The sequence below is a fragment of the Gymnodraco acuticeps genome, unplaced genomic scaffold, assembly GCF_902827175.1.
Source record: "Gymnodraco acuticeps unplaced genomic scaffold, fGymAcu1.1, whole genome shotgun sequence".
Taxonomy (NCBI): Eukaryota; Metazoa; Chordata; class Actinopteri; order Perciformes; family Bathydraconidae; genus Gymnodraco; species Gymnodraco acuticeps.
Window position 1 is genome coordinate 795,406 of NW_022989778.1, and position 21,014 is coordinate 816,419.

Sequence of the window (21,014 nt, forward strand, 5' to 3'; positions counted from 1 at the left end):
ATAAAATACTAACTTGAGAGGAAAATGTGCGGTCCTCCACGCAAACTCTAACCCATGCGTACGCACTAAGCACAAAAACAGGAGAGACGAGAAACTGCGACACCGTTGGCAGAAGGAAGAATGGAGAAATATGTGGAAATAATACCATAAATAAAATGTTACCTCTCATTTATCATATAGGCTATGAAGAATTCATTTTCAAACATTGATTAAAGCCAATCTTAAAATGATTAAACAGTCCGTTCTGTAAGAGCAGCGGGACCGGCTTTACAAGGTTTCGGTGAGTAATATGAGTGCAATGTGTAACGTTAATGTCAGCTAGCTAACATTAGCTAACAAGGTACACTAACGTGTTTTGTTTTAGTAACTAGTTTTCTCCTTAAGAAATTCGTGGTCTCTGTGTATGCTGTGGATAACATTAGTGTTCACAAGAACAAGGTACACTCCCGTGTTTTGTTTTAGTTGCTCTTCAGATTGAAGCGGCCAGTTTTATATCGACTATTGTAGTGCCGAGAGATATGGAGTCAGAGGCGGTGCAAGGAAGGTGCAAGAATAGTAATTTATTCACAAGCTGTAAAGGACATGTTGTCGGGTCGCAGCCCGGGTCGACAAGAGAGAGCCAAGAGGGTACACACTATTTATAGGTAACCCATAACATGTCCGTGTGGGAACAATAACCGCAACTGTAGTTCCAAGTTTGAATTATGTCCCAGTGGTTAAATAGGTGGTCACCACACTATACTGTATGTGTGATCTCCTTTTTCTCGTTGTGTCATTTGAGTTTATTTGCTGTGTGTAGATTCAAGGATTTTGGTTATCTTGGCACAGCTGTGTGTGACTCCCTCTGGTACACTGGTATGTGTGTTCCTAATGTAGAGAGCATTGATTAATTAATAAACTACACACTGAGTCTAGATGCTGACCAAATCCTTTTTTATTGTTGATCAAATGTTTTTCAAAAATGTATTCATACACATTTAGAAAAATACAATGTACAATCACAACCAATACAACACAAATTACAAAAAATACAGAAAAAACAAACAATAACAACAATCAGACAAGAGGACAAAACTATGGGAAAATAAACCCTCCCACCCCCAGATCCGGACCATCCTTGTATTATTGCTCATTCAATCTATTATAGCATGCTAACAAATGGTACTTACTTTATTTGTACAGATCTGCATGGGAGACGATGGCGCGATGCAGAGCGCTGTCTGTGATTGTGCACAGGGGATGTACAAATGCAGCCACGCTGCAGCATTGGCAATATTTGCCATGTGGCAGATCAGCTCCACAGATGTTGAGTGCCAGTGGAGGAAGCCTGGCACTTAAAAAGTAGTCCAGCCGGTGTCTCAACTTTACCAACAGCGAGAGGAGACATACAACCCACTGGCCAGAGACATCGCCAACTGTCAACTGGGGGGTTGTAAACGAGGCCGAAGGGGTGAAGGCTTTTGTGGAGGCCTATCAAGTGACAGTGTTCGAATCGAGTCTGGTCTCTTTGTGAGTGAGTCGGGTGTTTTGGGAGCATCACCCGATGGACTTGTGCAGCCATCTGCCCTGCTGGAGGTGAAGTGTCCACACAGCCAGAGGAACATGACCATCACGGAGGCAGTCCAGTTACCATCCTTCTGTCTTCGTGAGGAGGGTGGGTCATATATTCTCAAGGAGAATCACCCATACTGGCACCAGGTCCAAGGGCAGCTGCACATCACAGACCGGAGTCTCTGCTACTTTGTTGTGTGGACCACGAAGGAGGCGATCATCATCCCCATCCCCAAAGACCCTGCATGGCATGGAAATCTCCTCCTCCTGGAAAAATTCTACACCCAGCATATGCTCCCTGTGTTGGCCAGTAGAGAGGAGGACATTTAAATAAACATACTCTTAACACCCTCGGACTCTGCGTTGTGTTTCGTATGTGTGATGGGGTGTTATGCAGAGGGGAGGAAAACAGGACACAGCAGATTGGGATTGTGGAGGAGATGCTGAGCAGTTATTTAATTGTTGCATGTAATTATTATTATACTGCGTGCTTCTTAGTTATTCCATCTTTTGCTGTAACATGGATCTGTATGTAACTCTATATTTAGGCCCATTCCAAAACCGCCCCCTACACCCTACCCCTCCGTTTGCGCGTTCACGCGGAGGGTCCGCCATATTGAGGGCTGTTCCAAACCAACGAGTGTGGAGCGGTGTGGAGGGGGATTGGGCTATCAAGCCCTCAAACAACGAGTCTGCAGCGGTGCTGACTTGAGACCGGTCTCTACTTGACCGGTTTCAACGCTGTGTGTGTCCGTCAGGAAACAAGCTGTTTACAAGTAGTTCCAGCAAACATCCACTGATAAACTGCGATGTTAACAACCTCATGATAACCTCATATGTTTTAACTTAGGATCATACCTGTGTTTATTCTAGAAAAAGGTAAATGTGTGCATTTCATTATAAAGTTGTGTACATTTACAGACTGTTGCAAAAACTAAGAAGCTTATAAACATCAGGTTTAAAACTAAAAGAGCTTTGCAAAAAAGTAACACAATGAAAGATGTTTGGAGTTTTATTTGAGTTATTAATTTAAACTTTTTGTCTAAGAGATGCTGATTTGAAACCGTTGTTACATACAGTTACGGCATTTCCTGTTTCTGCCGGAGAGAGGGGAGGCCGTCCCAAAGCTTGCTGCTGTATTTACTCCCTCCATCTGACAGGAGGGACCCTCGTTGAGCTGCGAGTGTGGCTACAGACGGAGTTCACTCCGTCACGGAGGGGTAGGGTCGAGGGAGTGGTTTGGGATTGGGCCTTACTTGTTATCTACCACACTTCCTTCTACATCATACACCATCATTATACATGATGGTGTATATAGGATATATATATTTGTATACATATCTGTAAATTGTATAATTTTATTTAAACGTCTTTTTGATCTCTGTCTATAAACACAAACTGAGTAAGATTGACAATAAAGTTGACTTTGAAAAATATATATATTCTTCATGAAAATAGTTGACTGTTGTCAAATGAATCCAAATGAAACGTTGGACTGAACTACAACTACGCCTTTAAATCTCTACGGACTGTTTTTCAGTGGGATGGCAAGTTCCTATCTTTAAACATTTATTAGTTTTTTCTCAGAACAGATTTGATTTTCTGAAGTTAATTTAACTTTGCCGACCATGTAAGGTCATTATTAAAAGGTACAATCAATTTGTTTAGGGTTGACTAAAATAATGAAAAACATTTAATTTGGATAATTTACTGACAGAATAAGAAACTCAATGATGCTCCACTCACCTGTTCCCTTTTTATAAAGTATCTACTTAGTTACTTAAGACCAATATTTGTATGTGTGTCTGTACTAAACTATACATTGGCAAGTGTGTGCTAGCATGGGAAGCATGGATGTATAATGGGAAGGCTGAATCTCTTTTGAGCCTACAAGTCCGTGTGCAGGGCTAACTGTAGCCGTTGCCTGCCTCTGAGAGTATCAGAAACATGGCGGAAAGCGAGCTAAACGTTGACAGCCTCATCTCTCGACTACTGGAAGGTAGGGTGGCAGTGCGATCACTTGTTTTATGTGGTCTAAATCAATTTAAAAAAATGACTGTTGTTGTGCGTTTCAGTTTTTAACTAGCAACTTCATAAAACAAAGCCATTTTCGCATATTGCGTTGTTAGCTATGCTTGTTGTCAACCCGTAAGCTAACTATTGCTTCAGGAGTTATGTAGACGTGGTTAAAACACGTTATTTTGAAGTCATAGCTCCATCTAGCTACATGTTCGCTAATGTCGGATGTTAGTTATCAACGTTAGTCGTGGAAATGTTTGTAAAAAGCGAGAAAGGCGTAGAAAAACACATCAAGACAGAGTTAGCTAACTGTGTTTGTTGATATAAGTCAACCCTGTAGCTAATAGCTAAGCTAGCCGAATGAGGTAACGTTAGCAGTGTAACAGAGCGTTCGTGTATTATCTTTTACGATGGATTCGAATGGAACGAGAAAGAATCGTGGAATTCTGTGGTTGCTAAGTAACATTATCTGTTCTTGTTAGCAAGGAAGGTAGCTAGTAGCAAATCGGCTAACACCCTGGACACGCCCCCATTTACGTAGGAAATCACAAGCCCTAATTACATTTTTAAGATTAATTAATAAGCTAATTATAACCAGAGATGGAAGTGTGTGTGTGTGTGTGTGTGTGTGTGTATATATATATATATACATACTTATGATCCTGTAGTTTGAAAAAAATAAAAGTATCATACATGTATCTGTCTATGCATACACTTACACACACACATGCAATCAATATAAATGCCAAAAACAACAACAAAATACATCACAAACACATATAATATGAATGACTTCATTCTCTTTTCAAATGCTTAAGGTCTTCCTTGAGGGTACTGCATTGCTGGATACTTAACCCTTAGATGCATAAGTGGGGTGGTTTTCTTGAAGTTTCTTTGTAATTACATTTTTTTAATCATTTTATATTCCAGCTATTCCTCAAAAAACATGTTTTGGATATCATGCCATTCAAATTTTAAGAAATTGTAGTTTTTGTATTACTACCCCAAGCTTCCATAAGTGGGTCAAACATGTCATTTTCTATGGAATCCTATGGGAACATACATTCACTATAGACCACACAGACTACATCACAAGTGACACCTCTCAGGAAGATTATTTTACACAGCAAGATCTGATACCTGTCAGTATAATAATAATAATAATAATAATAATACATTATATTTGTATAGGGCTTTTCAAGGACTCAACATCGCTTTACAATATAAGGGAAGATTAGGGTGGGGGGTATAGGACTATCAAACTTGATCAACCGGCATGGATTGATGGGGGGTGGGCTATGAGTAGACAAGAGGAGATGAGTTTTGAAAAGGGACTGGAATACTGTGAGGGTCTCAGAATAGCGGAGACCGTTGCATCAATATGTTAAAAATGTTAAAAAAAAATCTAAAATTCTAAATAGTGAAAAATTAAATATTTCTAGTGTGAACCAAAATATAATACTAAATATTATACCATTGATTTTGCTTAACCAAAATGACAACAATTGCATAAAAACACATTATTCTAATACGGGTCCTTTTTGACCCACTTATGGAAGAGTGTAGGATCCAGTCACTCGTGCATCTAACGGTACGTCCACACAGCAGCTTTAAACAAATCTTCCAACATTTCCAACGCTTCTCTGCCCATTGACTTTGAATGGGGATGACGTCACTTTGCCTCGCTTTTCGCCGAACTGCATTGTGGGGGAGCGAAGCGAAGATTTCCAGGATTTTCAGGATGCAAAAGTTGAGCAATGTTCAACTTTTGAAGCTGAGCTGGAAGCGTCAGCCAATCAAATCCCGTTTATGCAAATCTGACAGTAGAAGCGCTAGCCAATCAAACCGCGTGTAAGCAGGGAGAACCAGACCGCAGTTAATTTCCTCATATTCCAAACGAGAAATTACGGTAGCAAATCACCCGGTTCTTTACGACCAGAACTATTAACGCGATACAAACCGGAGGAACCAGGCATGGAGGGAGGTGGCAGAGACAGTGGGTGAAACTGGTTGGTTTTCGCCTGTTTGGGGAGTTTATATATATATATATATATATATATATATTGCTCGCATAAAATCCCCGGGGTTTTTTGCTTTGTATGTCGGGGGTGGGAGATTCATGTGATTGGTTGTTGGTCGTGTTGCTCGCAAAAAATCCCCAAACTTTCAGACACGCCCAGCTCCAAGATTTTCAAGATTTTTGAAAAGCTGCTGTGTGGACGTACCGTAAGGGTTAAGACATCAATGTGCACTTTTTGCCTACGCTAACATTAACAAGCAAGTCTGTTGTTTGTTCTTTTTACATGAAGCAGCCCTTTACGCTTTTTATCCTGCTTGGACCACACTGCCTTAACATACTCACTTCCAGCTGAGCCAACAAGCTGTTCATTCCTGTATTTTCCAGCTCATAACAACCTGTGTTGACTGGAGTAAATGTCATGTCTGGCCAGTAACAAAGCAAATGCAATGGTCAGCTCTCTTTAATGGCACACTGGGATGCAACATTACACAAAAGGGCTTGCAGCTAACCCCATTGCCTAAAGAAAAGCACATGATTGAAACATGCTTTGACTCTAAGATTCATGCTTAATTTGCCCTAATGTCTGGTATCTAATACTTACTCACCCATCTTAAAGGATCAGCCTGTGTTGACCTCATGGTTATTTTTGCCTTGCAGTGCGAGGATGTCGTCCAGGGAAGGTGGTGCAGATGTCAGAGGCTGAGGTGCGGGGGCTCTGCATCAAGTCCAGAGAGATTTTCCTCAGTCAGCCGATCCTGCTAGAGTTGGAGGCTCCTTTGAAAATCTGTGGTGAGAACTGCAACTGTCAACAGCCACCATGTTTTGTTTCCATATATACTCCAGTGCAAGGTGCAGAGAAAATGCATAGTGTTAATGACAAAACATGGTTTGTGAGGCCCTGTTGAAATCAAATCGCACACAATGTTTGAAGTGTTTGCCCTAGTTTGACTTATTTAATGTTGGTGCATCGGCTGCTTATTCTATTTCCTATCACCACACCAAGTTTTGTTTCATTGAGAAAAAAAAAATTCTCTTGCTTTTTAAAATGACCGTGATCAATCACATTGGCATTCATGAAAATCAGATCCACAAAAGCTTTTATTGAAAAGAAAACAATATGTAGTTGTCTTTTCCTAAACCCAGGAGTAAATATCAGAAGATTCATGAAAACAAAATTATGACTGGAAAACTTAATCAGAGCACAAACGGCCAAATTGCCTCTAATGTCATGAATGGTTGCTGACAAGCGATGTCACATAAAATACTAATATGTAACTACCAGATTGTGCTGTCAAAGTGCCACAGTTAACCGCTCAGTCGCTGAAAATGTCAGGACCTTGTGCAAATGAAGCTAAAGGTTTATTTCAAACGTTATATAATCTGTGTTTGAATTTCACGATGTTAATTTAGATTCAAAATCCCCCCCCAGAGTTTCTGTTAGAACTTTTTTTTGCCGGTCAACATGTTCGTTAAAGTTGAAATCTTCCGGACAAAAGGAGAAAAGTGCCGGTCAAAGGTCTTCTTTGTTATTTATTGAGCTTTAAAACAAATTGATATGATTCGATATTAAACAAACTAATTATAGTAGATTAATTAACTATTCAAAAGTGTTCAGTAATTTACAATAACACGGGAATAATAAATGGAGCGCTCTCTCCCTCTCCTGACAGCCCGTCAGTATCATGCAGCTCGCGGATCAGTAATGAGTGACCCGACAGTAAAACTAAACATATCTATAACTAGTTTAGGTAGTTTGAGAGGTCATTAAAATAGCTACGTGTGATATTCTAACCTGAAGTGTGTGTTTTGTCCGCTCACCGCTGCATGTGATCATGCAGAGCTGGTATCGACTCGTCAGCAGCAGCTGATCTCTCTCTCCCGTCAGATTAGACTTCACTCGCGTTTATGTCCATATCGATCAGATCCAGCTAGTTCTAGCTAATGATATGACTACCTGCTTATCAAGACACCTAAACAATAAGCGTCGCTATGCAACCGGGTGAGGCCGCAAAGTATAGCGCAGCATTATGCATTTGTTTACATGCCCACCGGAACCCTGAGGCATTACCAACAGATCAACGCACAATCAACCCACACAGGACATCTCTTTCTCCACATTAAGTGTTAGACATTAGAATTGACTATTCTTGTCTGTCACATAAGTGGCGTAACTGATGCGGTATTGCGCTAAGGGGAAATGATTTTGACCGGAGAGATTTAGATTTGCCGGTCTTCAGCATATGTTACCGGTCAAAGTCCGGTAATTACCGGCTAACGGAAACTCTGGATTGTGATGTTATTTGCGTTATTGTTAATGTATTGGATAATGAGCTGAACATATCCTTCCAGGTGATATCCATGGACAATACACAGACTTGCTGAGGCTATTCGAGTATGGAGGCTTCCCTCCAGAGGCCAACTATCTGTTTCTGGGGGATTACGTGGACAGAGGGAAGCAGTCGCTGGAGACCATCTGCTTGCTGCTCGCCTACAAGATCAAATACCCAGAAAACTTCTTCTTGCTCAGGGGGAACCACGAGTGTGCTTCCATCAATCGCATTTACGGATTCTATGATGAGTGTAAGTTGGAAAACACACTGCCCTTGCTTCATATGCATATTGATCACTGTCCTTATTGTGAGTTGGCCTATTGTAAAAACATAATAGCAAATCTGAATTTAGAAATCCCGTAAGTCGAAGAGCTTTCTTTTCACTTGCTCATTTTCTGATTTGTCTGTATGATTTTATTTTTTTTTCTCAGGCAAGCGCAGGTTCAACATAAAGCTCTGGAAGACCTTCACAGACTGTTTTAATTGTCTGCCCATTGCTGCGATCATTGATGAGAAGATCTTCTGCTGCCATGGAGGTTTGTGATGCACTTCTGTAGCAGCCACTGAATAATGAGGATAATACACGTGTCTCTGCGTAAATTCATTTAGAGTCTACACAAGTTTTAAAAAGATGATGGCGCTATTTATAAGTATTCAGTATCTAATGAGGGGAGTCATATTTTTAAGTTTTACCAATATTATAATACTTAAATTAGAGTATACAACTTGTAATTTGTTCTATACTACTACTATAATTACTTAAAATACACCAGAAGTATCTACACATCTTAATCATAATGCAATATTAATGATGATGCTATTGAGAATACAGTTTTATTTAAATAATATGTTCTGACATCACTACCTGCAACTCAACCCAGACCATTTTGCTTTAGTACAAATACAACATTTTGCAGGATTTTCTGTAGTATGTGTCGATTTTATTACAATCTTCTTTTCCTCTTCAGGGCTCTCACCTGATCTACAGTCCATGGAACAGATTCGACGCATCATGAGACCCACTGATGTCCCAGACACAGGTCGGTTGTGTTTACGTCTGAACTAAAACGAGACAAAATCTTAATCAGCTGATTGCATCTTTCACTGGGTGTTTCTCAATACTGTTATATACTGGTTAGATTGCTCAAAGTTCTTTAACTGCTCATAATGAGTGCTAAACATGTGATTTAAAAAGTGTGTTTCATAGAGAAATTCAACCATAATCCCTTTGTGTAGTAGTAGTGGTGGTGGTGGTGGTGGTGGTGGTTGGCAGAAAAACTGCAGTTGAACACAAAGCACTTTAAGATGGGACGGTAGTGAAAATCCACTCCTGTGTCGCCCTCTAGTGTTGAATACAATAAACCAGAAGGTGGTGTTAATACACTTCCACCAGTGATCACTGCTTGTCTTTACTGTTTGCTCCAGGCTTGCTGTGTGACCTGCTGTGGTCCGACCCAGACAAAGACGTCCAGGGCTGGGGAGAGAACGACCGGGGAGTGTCCTTCACATTCGGTGCCGATGTGGTCAGCAAGTTTCTCAACCGTCACGACCTGGACCTCATCTGCAGAGCACATCAGGTAACGCTACGCAGCTACAATCAAAATAACACCATGGACAATTCAACTTTTATAAAGTAAAATAACCTTATTTTTTAAAATAATTTCATGAGTGTAAATACGTTACAGCCTGAGTTTTTTCATGAGTGTAAATACGTTACAGCCTGCATAGAAAAAGACAAAAAAGTAGTGTTGATTATTTGTTGAGATTAACATATTCATAAAACACACTGATCTAATGTAGCAGCTCACTTATATAAATATACGTAACGTTTTTTTTAAATGCTTCTATCTCTAAAGTGATGGTCATTTTCTATCAATGAAATACCTCGTAATAAACACATCTTTGAGTATTTAAGAAAATATGTATTTACGTGGTTTAATAAAGGTCCATCTTATCTTATTTAAGTCTCTGCATTGAGTTATATAATCGCTGGGTTTGGTATTAGCAAATATAACACATTCACACCTGCAAAGGTAGAACCAAAGCCTTACTTGTTGCTGAAAACCTGACTCATTCTGCTGCCTTACAGGTTGTTGAAGACGGCTACGAGTTCTTTGCCAAGCGACAGCTGGTGACGCTGTTCTCCGCCCCAAACTACTGCGGGGAGTTTGACAACGCAGGCGGCATGATGAGTGTGGACGAGTCCCTCATGTGCTCCTTTCAGGTAACAAAAAAGTCTTGTACCGCAACATGAATCCTGATATGCTTTAAAGCAGGGGTTCTCAAAGTTTTGATGAGTGAGGGCCAATTTAGGTATCCAATATTGGATTAAGGGCCGCCCAAGAAAAAACGGAACACAAAATAATTCCAAAACAAATCCTTTCTTTATTGTACTAACCAATTACCACAACTCGCGAGATGCCTAGTTGCCATGCAACCAGTAGTCTAGCAAACTTTCCACAAGCTGTCGTTCATAATTTAGGAATGACAACCCAGGGGGCGCAGTTTTACCATTCTTAACCCTCTGGAGTCTAAGGGTATTTTCTCGATTTTTAGATGTTTTCTTAAATCACCTTTTAAATGTATTTCTTTTAACATGGCACCCCATGTGTTAAATATCAAAATGTTCAGGACAATCTCTGGTCTTGCTATATATGCATATTACTCACCTTGGAGCACTGTTTGATGAGATAAGTAGCTCAAAAGCTTAAAATGTGAAATCGGATTTTTGGAAAATCTTCAAAACTCTTGTGAAAACACAAATGTACTCATGTGATCGAATTGTTTTGGTGTTTTAGATTTGGTTACCAAAGTCCTAGGATCACAAAAGCAGTGCAATATTTGAATTACACTGTATATAAATGTGTTATTCATGTCTAAAATGAAAAACATTAAATTCAAATTTTGAGTAAAATAGGTGTTTATCACTCTACTTTCACCACAGCAGGGACCGAGATACATTAGGACTGAATAATGACTTCATATCACATACCAAGGTTCATGTGATGTGTACAAATACAAATTGAGCATTCAACCTTTTTTTTTTCAACCAACAATTTATTATAAATATGTTTTTTCAACCAACTATTTATATAAATATAAGAAACTGGAAAATCTCACTATTTACAATATTGAACATCAGAACTTTCAACCAACTATTCATTATAAATGTCAAGACAGTGTCAAGGTCTTTGTCTGTGTTCCAAGACAGTGGGTCTGGCTGCTGTGGGGGTGATGGTGCATGGGCTGCTGTGTAGGTGGGGTGTACAAGTGCTATACGAGACCTCCACGAGACCTCCTTGCTGGCTGGGTTGAAGGTGATGGCTGTGGTGGAGCCTTTGTGCTGAGGTGTATCTTTTACATTACATTGCATTTAGCTGACGCTTTTATCCAAAGCGACTTACAATAAGTACATTCGACCAGGAAGACACAACCTTGAAGAAAACAGAATCATATAAGTACATCAGGTTTCATAGAGCCAAACATTTCAAGTGCTACTCAACTGGCTTTAGGTAAGCCAGTCCTTTATTAGTATAAAAGTGCTTCGTTAATAGTTCTAACGCTCGAAGTGGAGTCGAAAGAGATGAGTTTTCAGTTTGCGCCGGAAGATGTGCAAGCTATCTGCCGTCCTGATGTCAATGGGGAGCTCATTCCACCATCTTGGAGCCAGGACAGCAAACCCACGTGTTTTTGCTGATGGGAACTTGGGTCCCCCTCGCAGCGAGGGCGCAACGAGTCGTTTGGCTGATGCAGAGCGTAGTGCACGCGCTGGGGTGTACGGTTTAACCATGTCCTGGATGTAGGAAGGGCCAGATCCATTCGCAGCATGGTAAGCAAGTACCAGTGTCTTGACCTGGTGGCAGCCGCAGATGGAGGTGGAGGCAGCTGTAGTGATGATGGTCTGCTGGTCCTTGGTGGTGATGGCTCTGGTGAAGGCCCTTGAGCCACAGTAGATCTTGACCTGGGGGCCGGCACAGATGGATGTTGTGGCTGCTGGATAAACGCCGCCTGTGTAGGACAATAATTACAACTAATTTCATTGAAATAAAGTTCAAGTAAAATGTTGCTCAAGCACAAATAACAATGCACACATACAAATAACGTTTGGGAGGTTGCAGAAGGAGTCTCTCTCGATCTCTCTCTCACACGCACACACGCACACACACACACACACACACACACACACACACACACACACACACAGGTATTTCCAGTTACTTTACATTCAGTATAAAATCACAGACACACATATAAATAAATCTATGACAAAGTCTCATCTGTACAGAACGGTATGATAAAATAATCGATGGCAAAAACATGTCACTGTAAATGTCTCCGTTGTGGGACGAATAAATGATTAATGTAATCATCTACACATGTAATCTCACTTTTACACACCAAAATAACGTTAACACAGAGTAAACGTTTGCTAATGGAGAGTCTATTTTGTCCCAATAAAAAGTTAATGACTATCGATACAAAATATATATCAATAAACCTATTGTTCATTTTCGCGGTATTCCCCACACATTGCCAGTACACTATTACTGTAATATTTACACTTACCCATGTCCAAATGGATCCTTGTTGTTGTCTTTGTATTCTTCTTCTTCAGAAGAGTCGAAGACTTCAGGTTCTGAGGCTCTATCTTCACTGCTGCTAGCGAAAAAAATCTCTAGCGAAGTCGGCAACTGTAACGTTTTTTTTAGCCATTGTATCTGTCTCTCTCTCTCTCCTCACTAAAGGAAACTGATGGGAGACACGTGGTTTATGTTTTTTTTACTTGGTGGGTAGGCCCTTAGTGATTTCTCGATGTCCATTGGTCATTTCAGACCATGATGGCTGCCGGCCGAGATTTCCTTGATGGACACACAAATCCACCAATCCCACACAGTGTAAAGTTGGGATATATATTTTTGAAATCCTCTGGAGCAGAGAGGAGCTGTGGATTATTGTTATTGATTAATGCATCATCACCCTTTCTTAGGGTCAAATACACTAAACTCACAACTTAAAATGAAAGCGTTTCGTTTATTTAATAAAAGAACACATGTTCAATGTGTAAAGTGACAGTAAATATACAGTAGATTAGTTGCAATTTGGTATCTATAAATTAAAAAAAAGAATATTATTTATTTTTTAAACACCTGGAATTTCAGGGGGGGCGCGGGGCTCCGTTGGCGGGGCACAGCGCCCCTCCAAGACAATGGTAGGGGAAACACTGATCTATAGTCAGTGCATGACTTACAATAGGTAGAACCAGCACGGAAGCTAAGCAATGAGTATTCACTCATTTTAATATTTTTAACTCAGTGACAGACAGGGAACTAAAACTTCCCAAACAAGGTTTACTGGTCCAACGCAGCCTCTATCAGTATTGTTTTGTCAAAGGAGTCTGGTGGCTTTTTAAAGAGCACAGAGAACAAACCATGCCTTTTTAATGAATTTACCATCTTCCTTTCTTTCAGATCCTGAAGCCGTCAGAAAAAAAAGCAAAGTACCAGTATGGAGGGGTGAATACAGGACGCCCTGTCACCCCCCCTCGCACCGCTCAGGCACCTAAAAAGAGGTGAGCGGCTGGCCCCTCCCCCCGGCTGGTCTCTGACCCTCGTCCCGCAGGCTGCCTCAAACACTCCAGCCTTCTCTCAGTCAGCTTGTTCATGTGTAAACAAAAACTCCAGGAGTGTTTTTTGCTTGTTCTGTGGGTATTTTTATGAACATGCGAGTGGTATTTCTTTCCATTTCTTTTTGATGTATCACTCACTTCTGCTACTCACCCCATTCAGCAATATTTAAACCTTGTGGAATGGGCAGGATGTTAAGAAATATGTTTCTCTGCCATCACATTAACAATTTCCATAGTGATTTTGTGAATGCATGCACGCTTGTGAGATTGAGACGGATACTTTGACCTAGCCGATGTAAAATGTAAAAACGAGGCCAATTGTTTCGTGTCTCACCTTGATTTGTCTACTTTTCATATAATTACTGAATTACTGCCAGTGCCCACTCCTATATAAGCTTAACTAGTACACAGCTTAAAAGAATAGTTTGACATTTTAGGAAAATGCTTTCTCGCAAAACGTTAGATAAGGTTGTCAAATATGAATCTCAAACCAGCTAAGCTTAGCACACAAACTGTAAACAGGTGTTAATCTTTAATTAACACAGTTTTTTTGTTTGGGGTAAACTAAGAAGATAGAACATGAATCAGTGAGCTTCAGAAGTTCTAGTAGGTTTATTTTGTAACGTTGAGACAGAGCTAGACTACCTGTTTACAGTTTTTATGCTAAGCTAAGCTAAGCTAGCAAACTGCTGGTTAAAGCTTCATATTTATTGAACGGAAATAAAGTATCCATCTTCTTAAGTCTCAGCAAGAAAGCCAGTAACCACATTCCCCAAAATGTCACATTATTCTTTAAGAACAGCAAATTAGACATTGCAATGACTTTCCCTTCGACTTTAGAATGTTTTCCCCAAAGAGATATCAGTCAATATGTTGATGGTGCAAGAAATATTGCAAGACATCTTGTCATATGCAAACAAACAAGTGCACAGGCCATTAAAGCCTATTTGAACTTTAGAAAAGGACACAGCTGCTAAATGCTGTACTTTAACTAGCATTCCTGTACAGCTGCTCTACATTAGATCAGCGTTTCCAAGCTCTGAAACTGTTTGCTATCCCTAACACCACTTGGTATTAACAAAAGGGGAAACACAGAAATGCAATAGTGTTCAAGTTTTGTTTTAAGTTCAGATGTCAATTTAATGTGGGAAACAAACATCGGTAAGCACTTTGAGTTTGTGTCCTTCAGTCTGGTTTGTACAGTAGGTGTGTAGAAAAATAGAGACGGATATGAAGACCACGGCAGAAACCGACAGTACGGGATTCAAAAATAGTTCTGAGTATATTCATCATCACAGCAGTAGATCTCGACCTCTCTCTCTGAACATTGTTGCGCTTCCAGTCATCGCATGACATTGTAAAGAGGTCAAAATCATCAAGGCAGGACGATGGCATTTTGTTTGTTGTTGGCTAGTTATATCACAGTGTTCCCACGTGGTTATTGAATGAAGTTAATCCTTTTTAACTCCTTAATAAGCATTTAACCGATGTATTTTTATTTATTAAATCTTTGCCTTTTGCCTTGTTAATCTCTTGGTCTTCAAGTTGGAAACAGTGTGTAAAGACGTTCTGAGATTTGTAAAGTTTGTTTGAAACGATGAAATAAATGGAAGTGCTGTTGAGCCTGCTTGCTGTCTGTTTCTGGTTGATTTAATAATGTATGACACAAAAACATGGTAGATTAATGTGACTTTAAATCATTATTTGTTCTGATTTTAGGACATTTAAATACAGAGGGTTCCTGCACTTGTGGTTCGATTTTTAAGTGCTTTAAACCATGACAGAGGTTCATTAGTGTGACTTCTGATGAAGACAGAACTTAATCTGACTTCAGGGCCTGCAGCACCGACTGCGGCACTCTGCTAACATAGTACTCGTGGTTGCGTAGTGTAGCAAGAACGCCTGCAGAATTCATGTGCTTTACGTTAGCATTGTAGCAGTATGCATTGCCGTGCATGTCAGTCAGTTTCCCTGCACAAGATAAAAGGAAAACATTAGAAATAAAAACATTTCAGACAGAGTTCAAGCACTAGTAAACTATGCATTTTGTAAAAAGCTTACATTTGAACCTACATAGCTACAAAATATAATTCTAGTTTGGTGTAAACAGATTTCAGCAAATTGGTCATACCTCCCACAGCGTGCAGTAGAGCTTCTGGAGCGCAGGTGTCCCACTTCTTGCAGCCGGGACTGGCGAAGACATACGCAGAAGCCTTTCCTTCAACAAGCTGGATTATCTGCAGAGAGATTATGTGATAAATACACACTCTATACACATCAGAAAAGGCTATTTTGAATATGTCATAAGACTCCAGGTTCTCTGACCACTTTGGCTGACTCCCAAATAGGTTTGGAGTTGAACTCAAAATGTAATAATCTAGCATGGATATCATTTAAACATTTGCAGGCACAGGACAAAGGTCCTAGGTACAGCAAGTTCTTGGTCGATAAGAAGGCAAATAAAACAATGAATGTTTCATTAACTTTGGATAAAAAAAATGTCAATCATTAACAAAACTTTGCTTTGTGTTAGTCTGACGTTCGACAGCAAATTAATGATCATCACGTTTTATTTTTATTTTAAACCATCAAGATTTATAACCATCAAGATGTATAACCGAAATATTAAGACAACAAATAAAAAGGTACATGTAAATAAATAAAAGTAGAATTAATACAGACATAATTAACTTAAAACCAGTAAATAAAAGTAAGAATAACTGAAATAAGCTAATGTGAAAAAGTTCCCTTATAAGAGAGATTTAGAGGAAGAAGCCTTGCTGATCCGATTTATGTCATAAAAACAACACTTTTTATGACATAAAACAAAGACGTAGAAATGTTTTTCATTGAAAACGTTACTGAAATATAGTCAAAGTAATTAATGTACAAGTCGTGCCTAAAGAGAACTATAAAATCCTACTTTAAAGTCCTCACCTTGTTCCCAGCACCGCCCACTCTTATAACCTCGTGAGGCTCCATGGCGTCCACACAGTCCGTCACCTGCTTGTTGCTATGGGAACGAGTCGTGGGTAACGATGCGTCTGTCACCGGGAACTTCCTGCAGCTGAAATCCGAAAGCGCCCAACCCCGGGATTCCCCACATGGTTCTTCCTAAGGATGCTCCTGCTCCGAGCTGACGAGGGGAAACATTTGGATTAAAGGAAGGAGAGCTGTTGGGACTCTATCTTGTTTAATTTAGATCGCTCTGTACCTGGTAGTTGTAGAAAGGCTGGTGGATGACACCTGCAATCGCTCTGCCTTCGTATGCAATACCAATGAGCACCGTCACATTATCCAGCAGACCTTCAATCAGAAAACAGCAGGATGTCAGATACATATGGAGGATTGAAGCTGGTATTATAATAAAGAAAGAAAGAAATTAAGACAGAAAATAATAAGGGTATAATTGTGGAAATGTGGAAACAAATTTGCAAATTTAATTGAAAATACATAAATTGGTAGGTGACAGTTAAGGGACAACATTTAGGGTTGCCATCTCATTTTTAAATATAAAAATAAAGAGGGAAATAAATTGAAAAAAACGAAATAAATGTTAACAAAAAAAAGCAATGTTAAAATGTGTTCATACAAAAATAAGCAATAAGACAAATGAATATATATTTTATTTATCTTTTAATGTCTGTGCATATTCATTTATTTTCATATTATCCTGCACATTTATCTGATAACTTTGGTTTATTTCTCAGCTTTAGTCCTGAAAGCCATTTGAATCAATCAGTTTTACTGCAGAGTAATTCACTTTATACACCGACAGGGTTAACGGTTTAATCAGTTTCCATACAGAGAGCTGTGCTGTGAGAGGTGTACAACACTTTGTTTGGTATCTGGGCCTCAGTTTGGTGATGGAGACTCTTTGATGCTGGAGTCAGCAGAGAAAGAGAGAGAAAGAAGAAGCAAGAATACATAAAGAAGAGAAAGAAAAGTGATAGTGAAGCAGAAAGCAGCCCATATCGCAACTATATCACAATGGTGTTTATGTTGCTGCCACCCACTTCAAATGTAACAAAACCTACTACTTAAAGGTGGGGTAGGTACGTTTGAGAAACCAGCTCGAGTGCGCTAGAATTTGAAAATACACAGCCGGGAAAAATCTTCCACTTCCTTACAGAGCCCCTCCTCCAACACACACGAACGCGCACATGACCAATGAGGGCACGAGATAAGTTTGTGCACAGATGGAAGGCTGACAGGCAGGTAGGCCATCCAGTTACTTTAGCCGGGCCGGCTCAGATGATTGGTCGTGCTTTTTACAGTACTACGGCTTCCACAGATGACATTTTTTTAATGGATTTTTTGTCAAAGCATTTAAGATATCCATTGCTATCGGGATGTTAAGAGCATTCCATGGAATATAACAAAAAGTGTATCTCGAGCCGGTTTCTCAAACTTACCTACCCTACCTTTAAGTACAGTACTTGAGTAAATATACTAAGTTACTTTCCACCACTGCTTTCAAGGTAAGAGTAATTACTTAAAAAACTAAGAGGTTATGCTTTGCCTTCATTTCAAATTGAATACTTAAAAGGCATTTGTTCAGGGAGTTTCAGTAAGCAGAACTCACAGTAATGTCTCCGCCCCCAGAACAGAACACATGTGTGGAGGCAGATTATTTAAAAAACATATTTGAAGAGCCTACCTTCAGTATATTCCTTTGTGCCATCGAGAGGATCGACCCACACAACTAGCTGTTATGCAGAAGAAAACTCACATGAATGCATTGTCTGAAATCCAATTATGATTACTGGAATATTTATATTTTTCTGAATCTGATGACCCTTACCTCCTCCTCTTTCAGATCTCTATATTCTGCTGGACATGTCTTCTGAAGGATTTCCTCCGAGTGGCCGCTCTCAATGAGATCTTCCTTTATCTCCTCAGGTGGAAGGTCCTAATCAGCAAGTGATACACAAGAACTCAGGCTTTCACTCTTCTTCTATAAAATAATCTTGTTTGTCCATGGTGCTAACACATTCAACAAAGAGTCTAATTTACTCACCTCTTCTCCAATGATGGTGATTTTGGGGAAACTTCTGGACAGTGATGCACAAATGCTTTGTTGTGCCAGTCGGTCGGCCAGTGTCTGCAGATCATTGGCTCCAGTCTATGCAGGGACACATGGGAAAATCAGAAAAGGATACAACTATAATATACTACCTGTATTATAACTGGGTCAGAATCTCCACAGCAGGTCAGTATTTAGAAAAAGGTTTTCACTGGGACATGCATTTTACATTTTTCTGCGGTTTTTGGTCCCACCTTTTCCACAATGCCAAGTTCTCCGCTGTGAAGGACTTTCCTCACAATGGCACCGGCCTTTTCAGCAACAGTGAAGGCAGAGGCCACGAGCCGCATCAACACAGCAGGACTTGCAGACATTGCTGATCGACAGAGCAGACAGTTGTTAGTGGACACATACTAAAAAAAACATTTACAGGTAATGCATCTTTACCTCTTGCAATTTGCCTTAAAACTTCAAAATCTCCCTCTTCTGTGAATAATACATAGAAAGTGGTAAGTGAATAGGTCCATTGTTGATTGTGGTACAAAGTCTGATCAAATAACATTATATTGTATAGCGTAATACATATCCCTAATTGACTGTGCATTTAGCTGTGTGAAGTTTTTTGGACATTCAGTCTTTTATTGCAGACAGACTATAGTGAATAACTTGAGTTTATCTTTCCCCTAGCTTCACATTATCAGCAAAACAGTGATATGAGCTACCTTTACCTGTGTGAATAATATGACCTACAAGCAAATAAAATAGGACCCAATAAAGAACCCTGAGGCACACCACATGAAGGCACAGCAGATACATATAATACACACAGAAGATACTATACAGTTTAATGTTTAAAATAAACAATACCACAGCCAGATTCAGGCAATTATTTATAACAAAGAACATAGTGTAGACTAGCATCAGTCCCAGGTAAATGAGAAAGCATGGAAGTTGGAAACGTATCTAAAAGAGCTAGAGGAAGTTTCACACATATCATTACAGTCTTAATAAAGTAAAGAGGCGAGAGGATCAGCAGTATAGGGACTGTAATAGTGGATGATGCTAGAACTGCAAACTCTCATATCTTATCCACAAAGAAAGACAAAGCCTAATTGAGCTAGAAGCCACTTTATCTAATAAGGCAAATCAATGTGTATCAAAGGAGTGGACGAGGCGAGCAAAGTCTGTGTAACAAGCAGAAAGTGGTAATGACTAATGACCTAACCACTTCACAAAATTAACTGTGTCATTAGCTTGGATTTTCATCACCTGTGAATAAAATACACATATTTCTTAGAGCAATTAAGACGGCTCCTTAACTAAAGAGATTATTGTAATCAGTCACAATAAGCAGTACATTTTGCACTCCTGGCTAATTAGCCAACATGCTGCTGTTGATACTAGCACGCCGGTTCAGCGACAATAAACCAAAAATGATGTATTAATACCCAGTAGAAAAGTGGTGATGGTGATTGAAGGTTTAATACTTACTGATGATGATAGAGGAGAAACCGCCAAACAGTCTTCACGGGTTCAGTAAATTGAAGTTCGGAGATACAGGAAGTGCAACACTATCGACCCAAAGAGCCAAATGAATTGTCAAGATAGTAACCTGACCAACCGAGAGGCAAATAAATAATAATAATAATAAGATAGCGTCTCATGACTTCGAGACACATGCTAATACGTTCAATGTGAACAAAGAGGATGTTAACAGTGGCTTAATTAAAATAAACAACTATTATATGTGTCTTTAAAAACCAAGTGGGTCAGTGTGTTTGGCCCTCGGTTAACACAGAAACGATCAGAGAATGCGGAATTAGATGGGAGAGGGAAACATCTTGCTTCGGCACAACAAGTTGTACTTTGTTTCTTCTCTCATTTTTTTAGACGTAGTCTTTTCGGCCGCGTAACACATAATTAGTTTTATTAATGATCCGTCACAAAACATAATTTATTTTCATCCAACCATTTTGTTAAAAAATAAACAGTAAAAAGGTAATGGTAGAAAAGTTAATGTGGTGTTTATAATTTGTGAAATTGAAGGCACAGAGACAGACAGGCCCGGACTGGCCATCGGGAGGACCGGGAGGTTTCCCGATGGCCTGGCCTGATAAATTGCCTGCTGGCCTGAGGATTATTTGTTTATGTATGTATTGTGAACGCAACGCTGCGCAAATGTGGGTGGGTCTGACTCTGCCTCACAGAGGGTGACTGGCTGTCTACATGATGTGGCCTGCCGACATGGCCTTACATACAGATCATACACTAATGCCCTCGATTGGTCTCTGTGTGTCATTCAAGCTCGGGAGGGTGTGTGTTAGTGTATGTGTGGCGCGAGGAGTGAGATAAAGCGTGCGCACCGGTTACGTGTATTGTTGTTGTTAGCATCTGGTGCTAGCTAGCTGCGCTAACGTATAAGGAGCTGTTTCAACAACAAGG

The 21,014-nt window shown here is 39.8% G+C and overlaps 2 protein-coding genes across 2 annotated transcripts; one reads left to right on the forward strand and one right to left on the reverse strand.

The window, feature by feature from the left end:
* The first annotated feature begins 3,413 nt into the window (after positions 1-3,413).
* LOC117548936 (serine/threonine-protein phosphatase PP1-beta catalytic subunit-like) lies at positions 3,414-15,173 on the forward strand. Its single transcript, XM_034220475.1, has 8 exons — positions 3,414-3,550; positions 6,248-6,379; positions 7,940-8,170; positions 8,352-8,456; positions 8,889-8,960; positions 9,346-9,497; positions 10,010-10,144; positions 13,389-15,173. Exons 1-8 carry the CDS (start codon positions 3,499-3,501, stop codon positions 13,491-13,493), a joined length of 984 nt encoding a protein of 327 aa, XP_034076366.1. The 5' UTR covers positions 3,414-3,498; the 3' UTR covers positions 13,494-15,173.
* bpnt1 (bisphosphate nucleotidase 1) lies at positions 14,666-20,159 on the reverse strand. The gene is given in 10 exon segments (XM_034220483.1): positions 14,666-15,517; positions 15,678-15,783; positions 16,484-16,576; positions 16,578-16,682; positions 16,761-16,852; positions 18,207-18,255; positions 18,351-18,458; positions 18,567-18,671; positions 18,827-18,948; positions 20,064-20,159. Coding segments are annotated over 9 exon segments (930 nt in total). The 5' UTR covers positions 18,947-18,948; positions 20,064-20,159; the 3' UTR covers positions 14,666-15,365.
* Between the last annotated feature and the right edge of the window lie 855 nt (positions 20,160-21,014).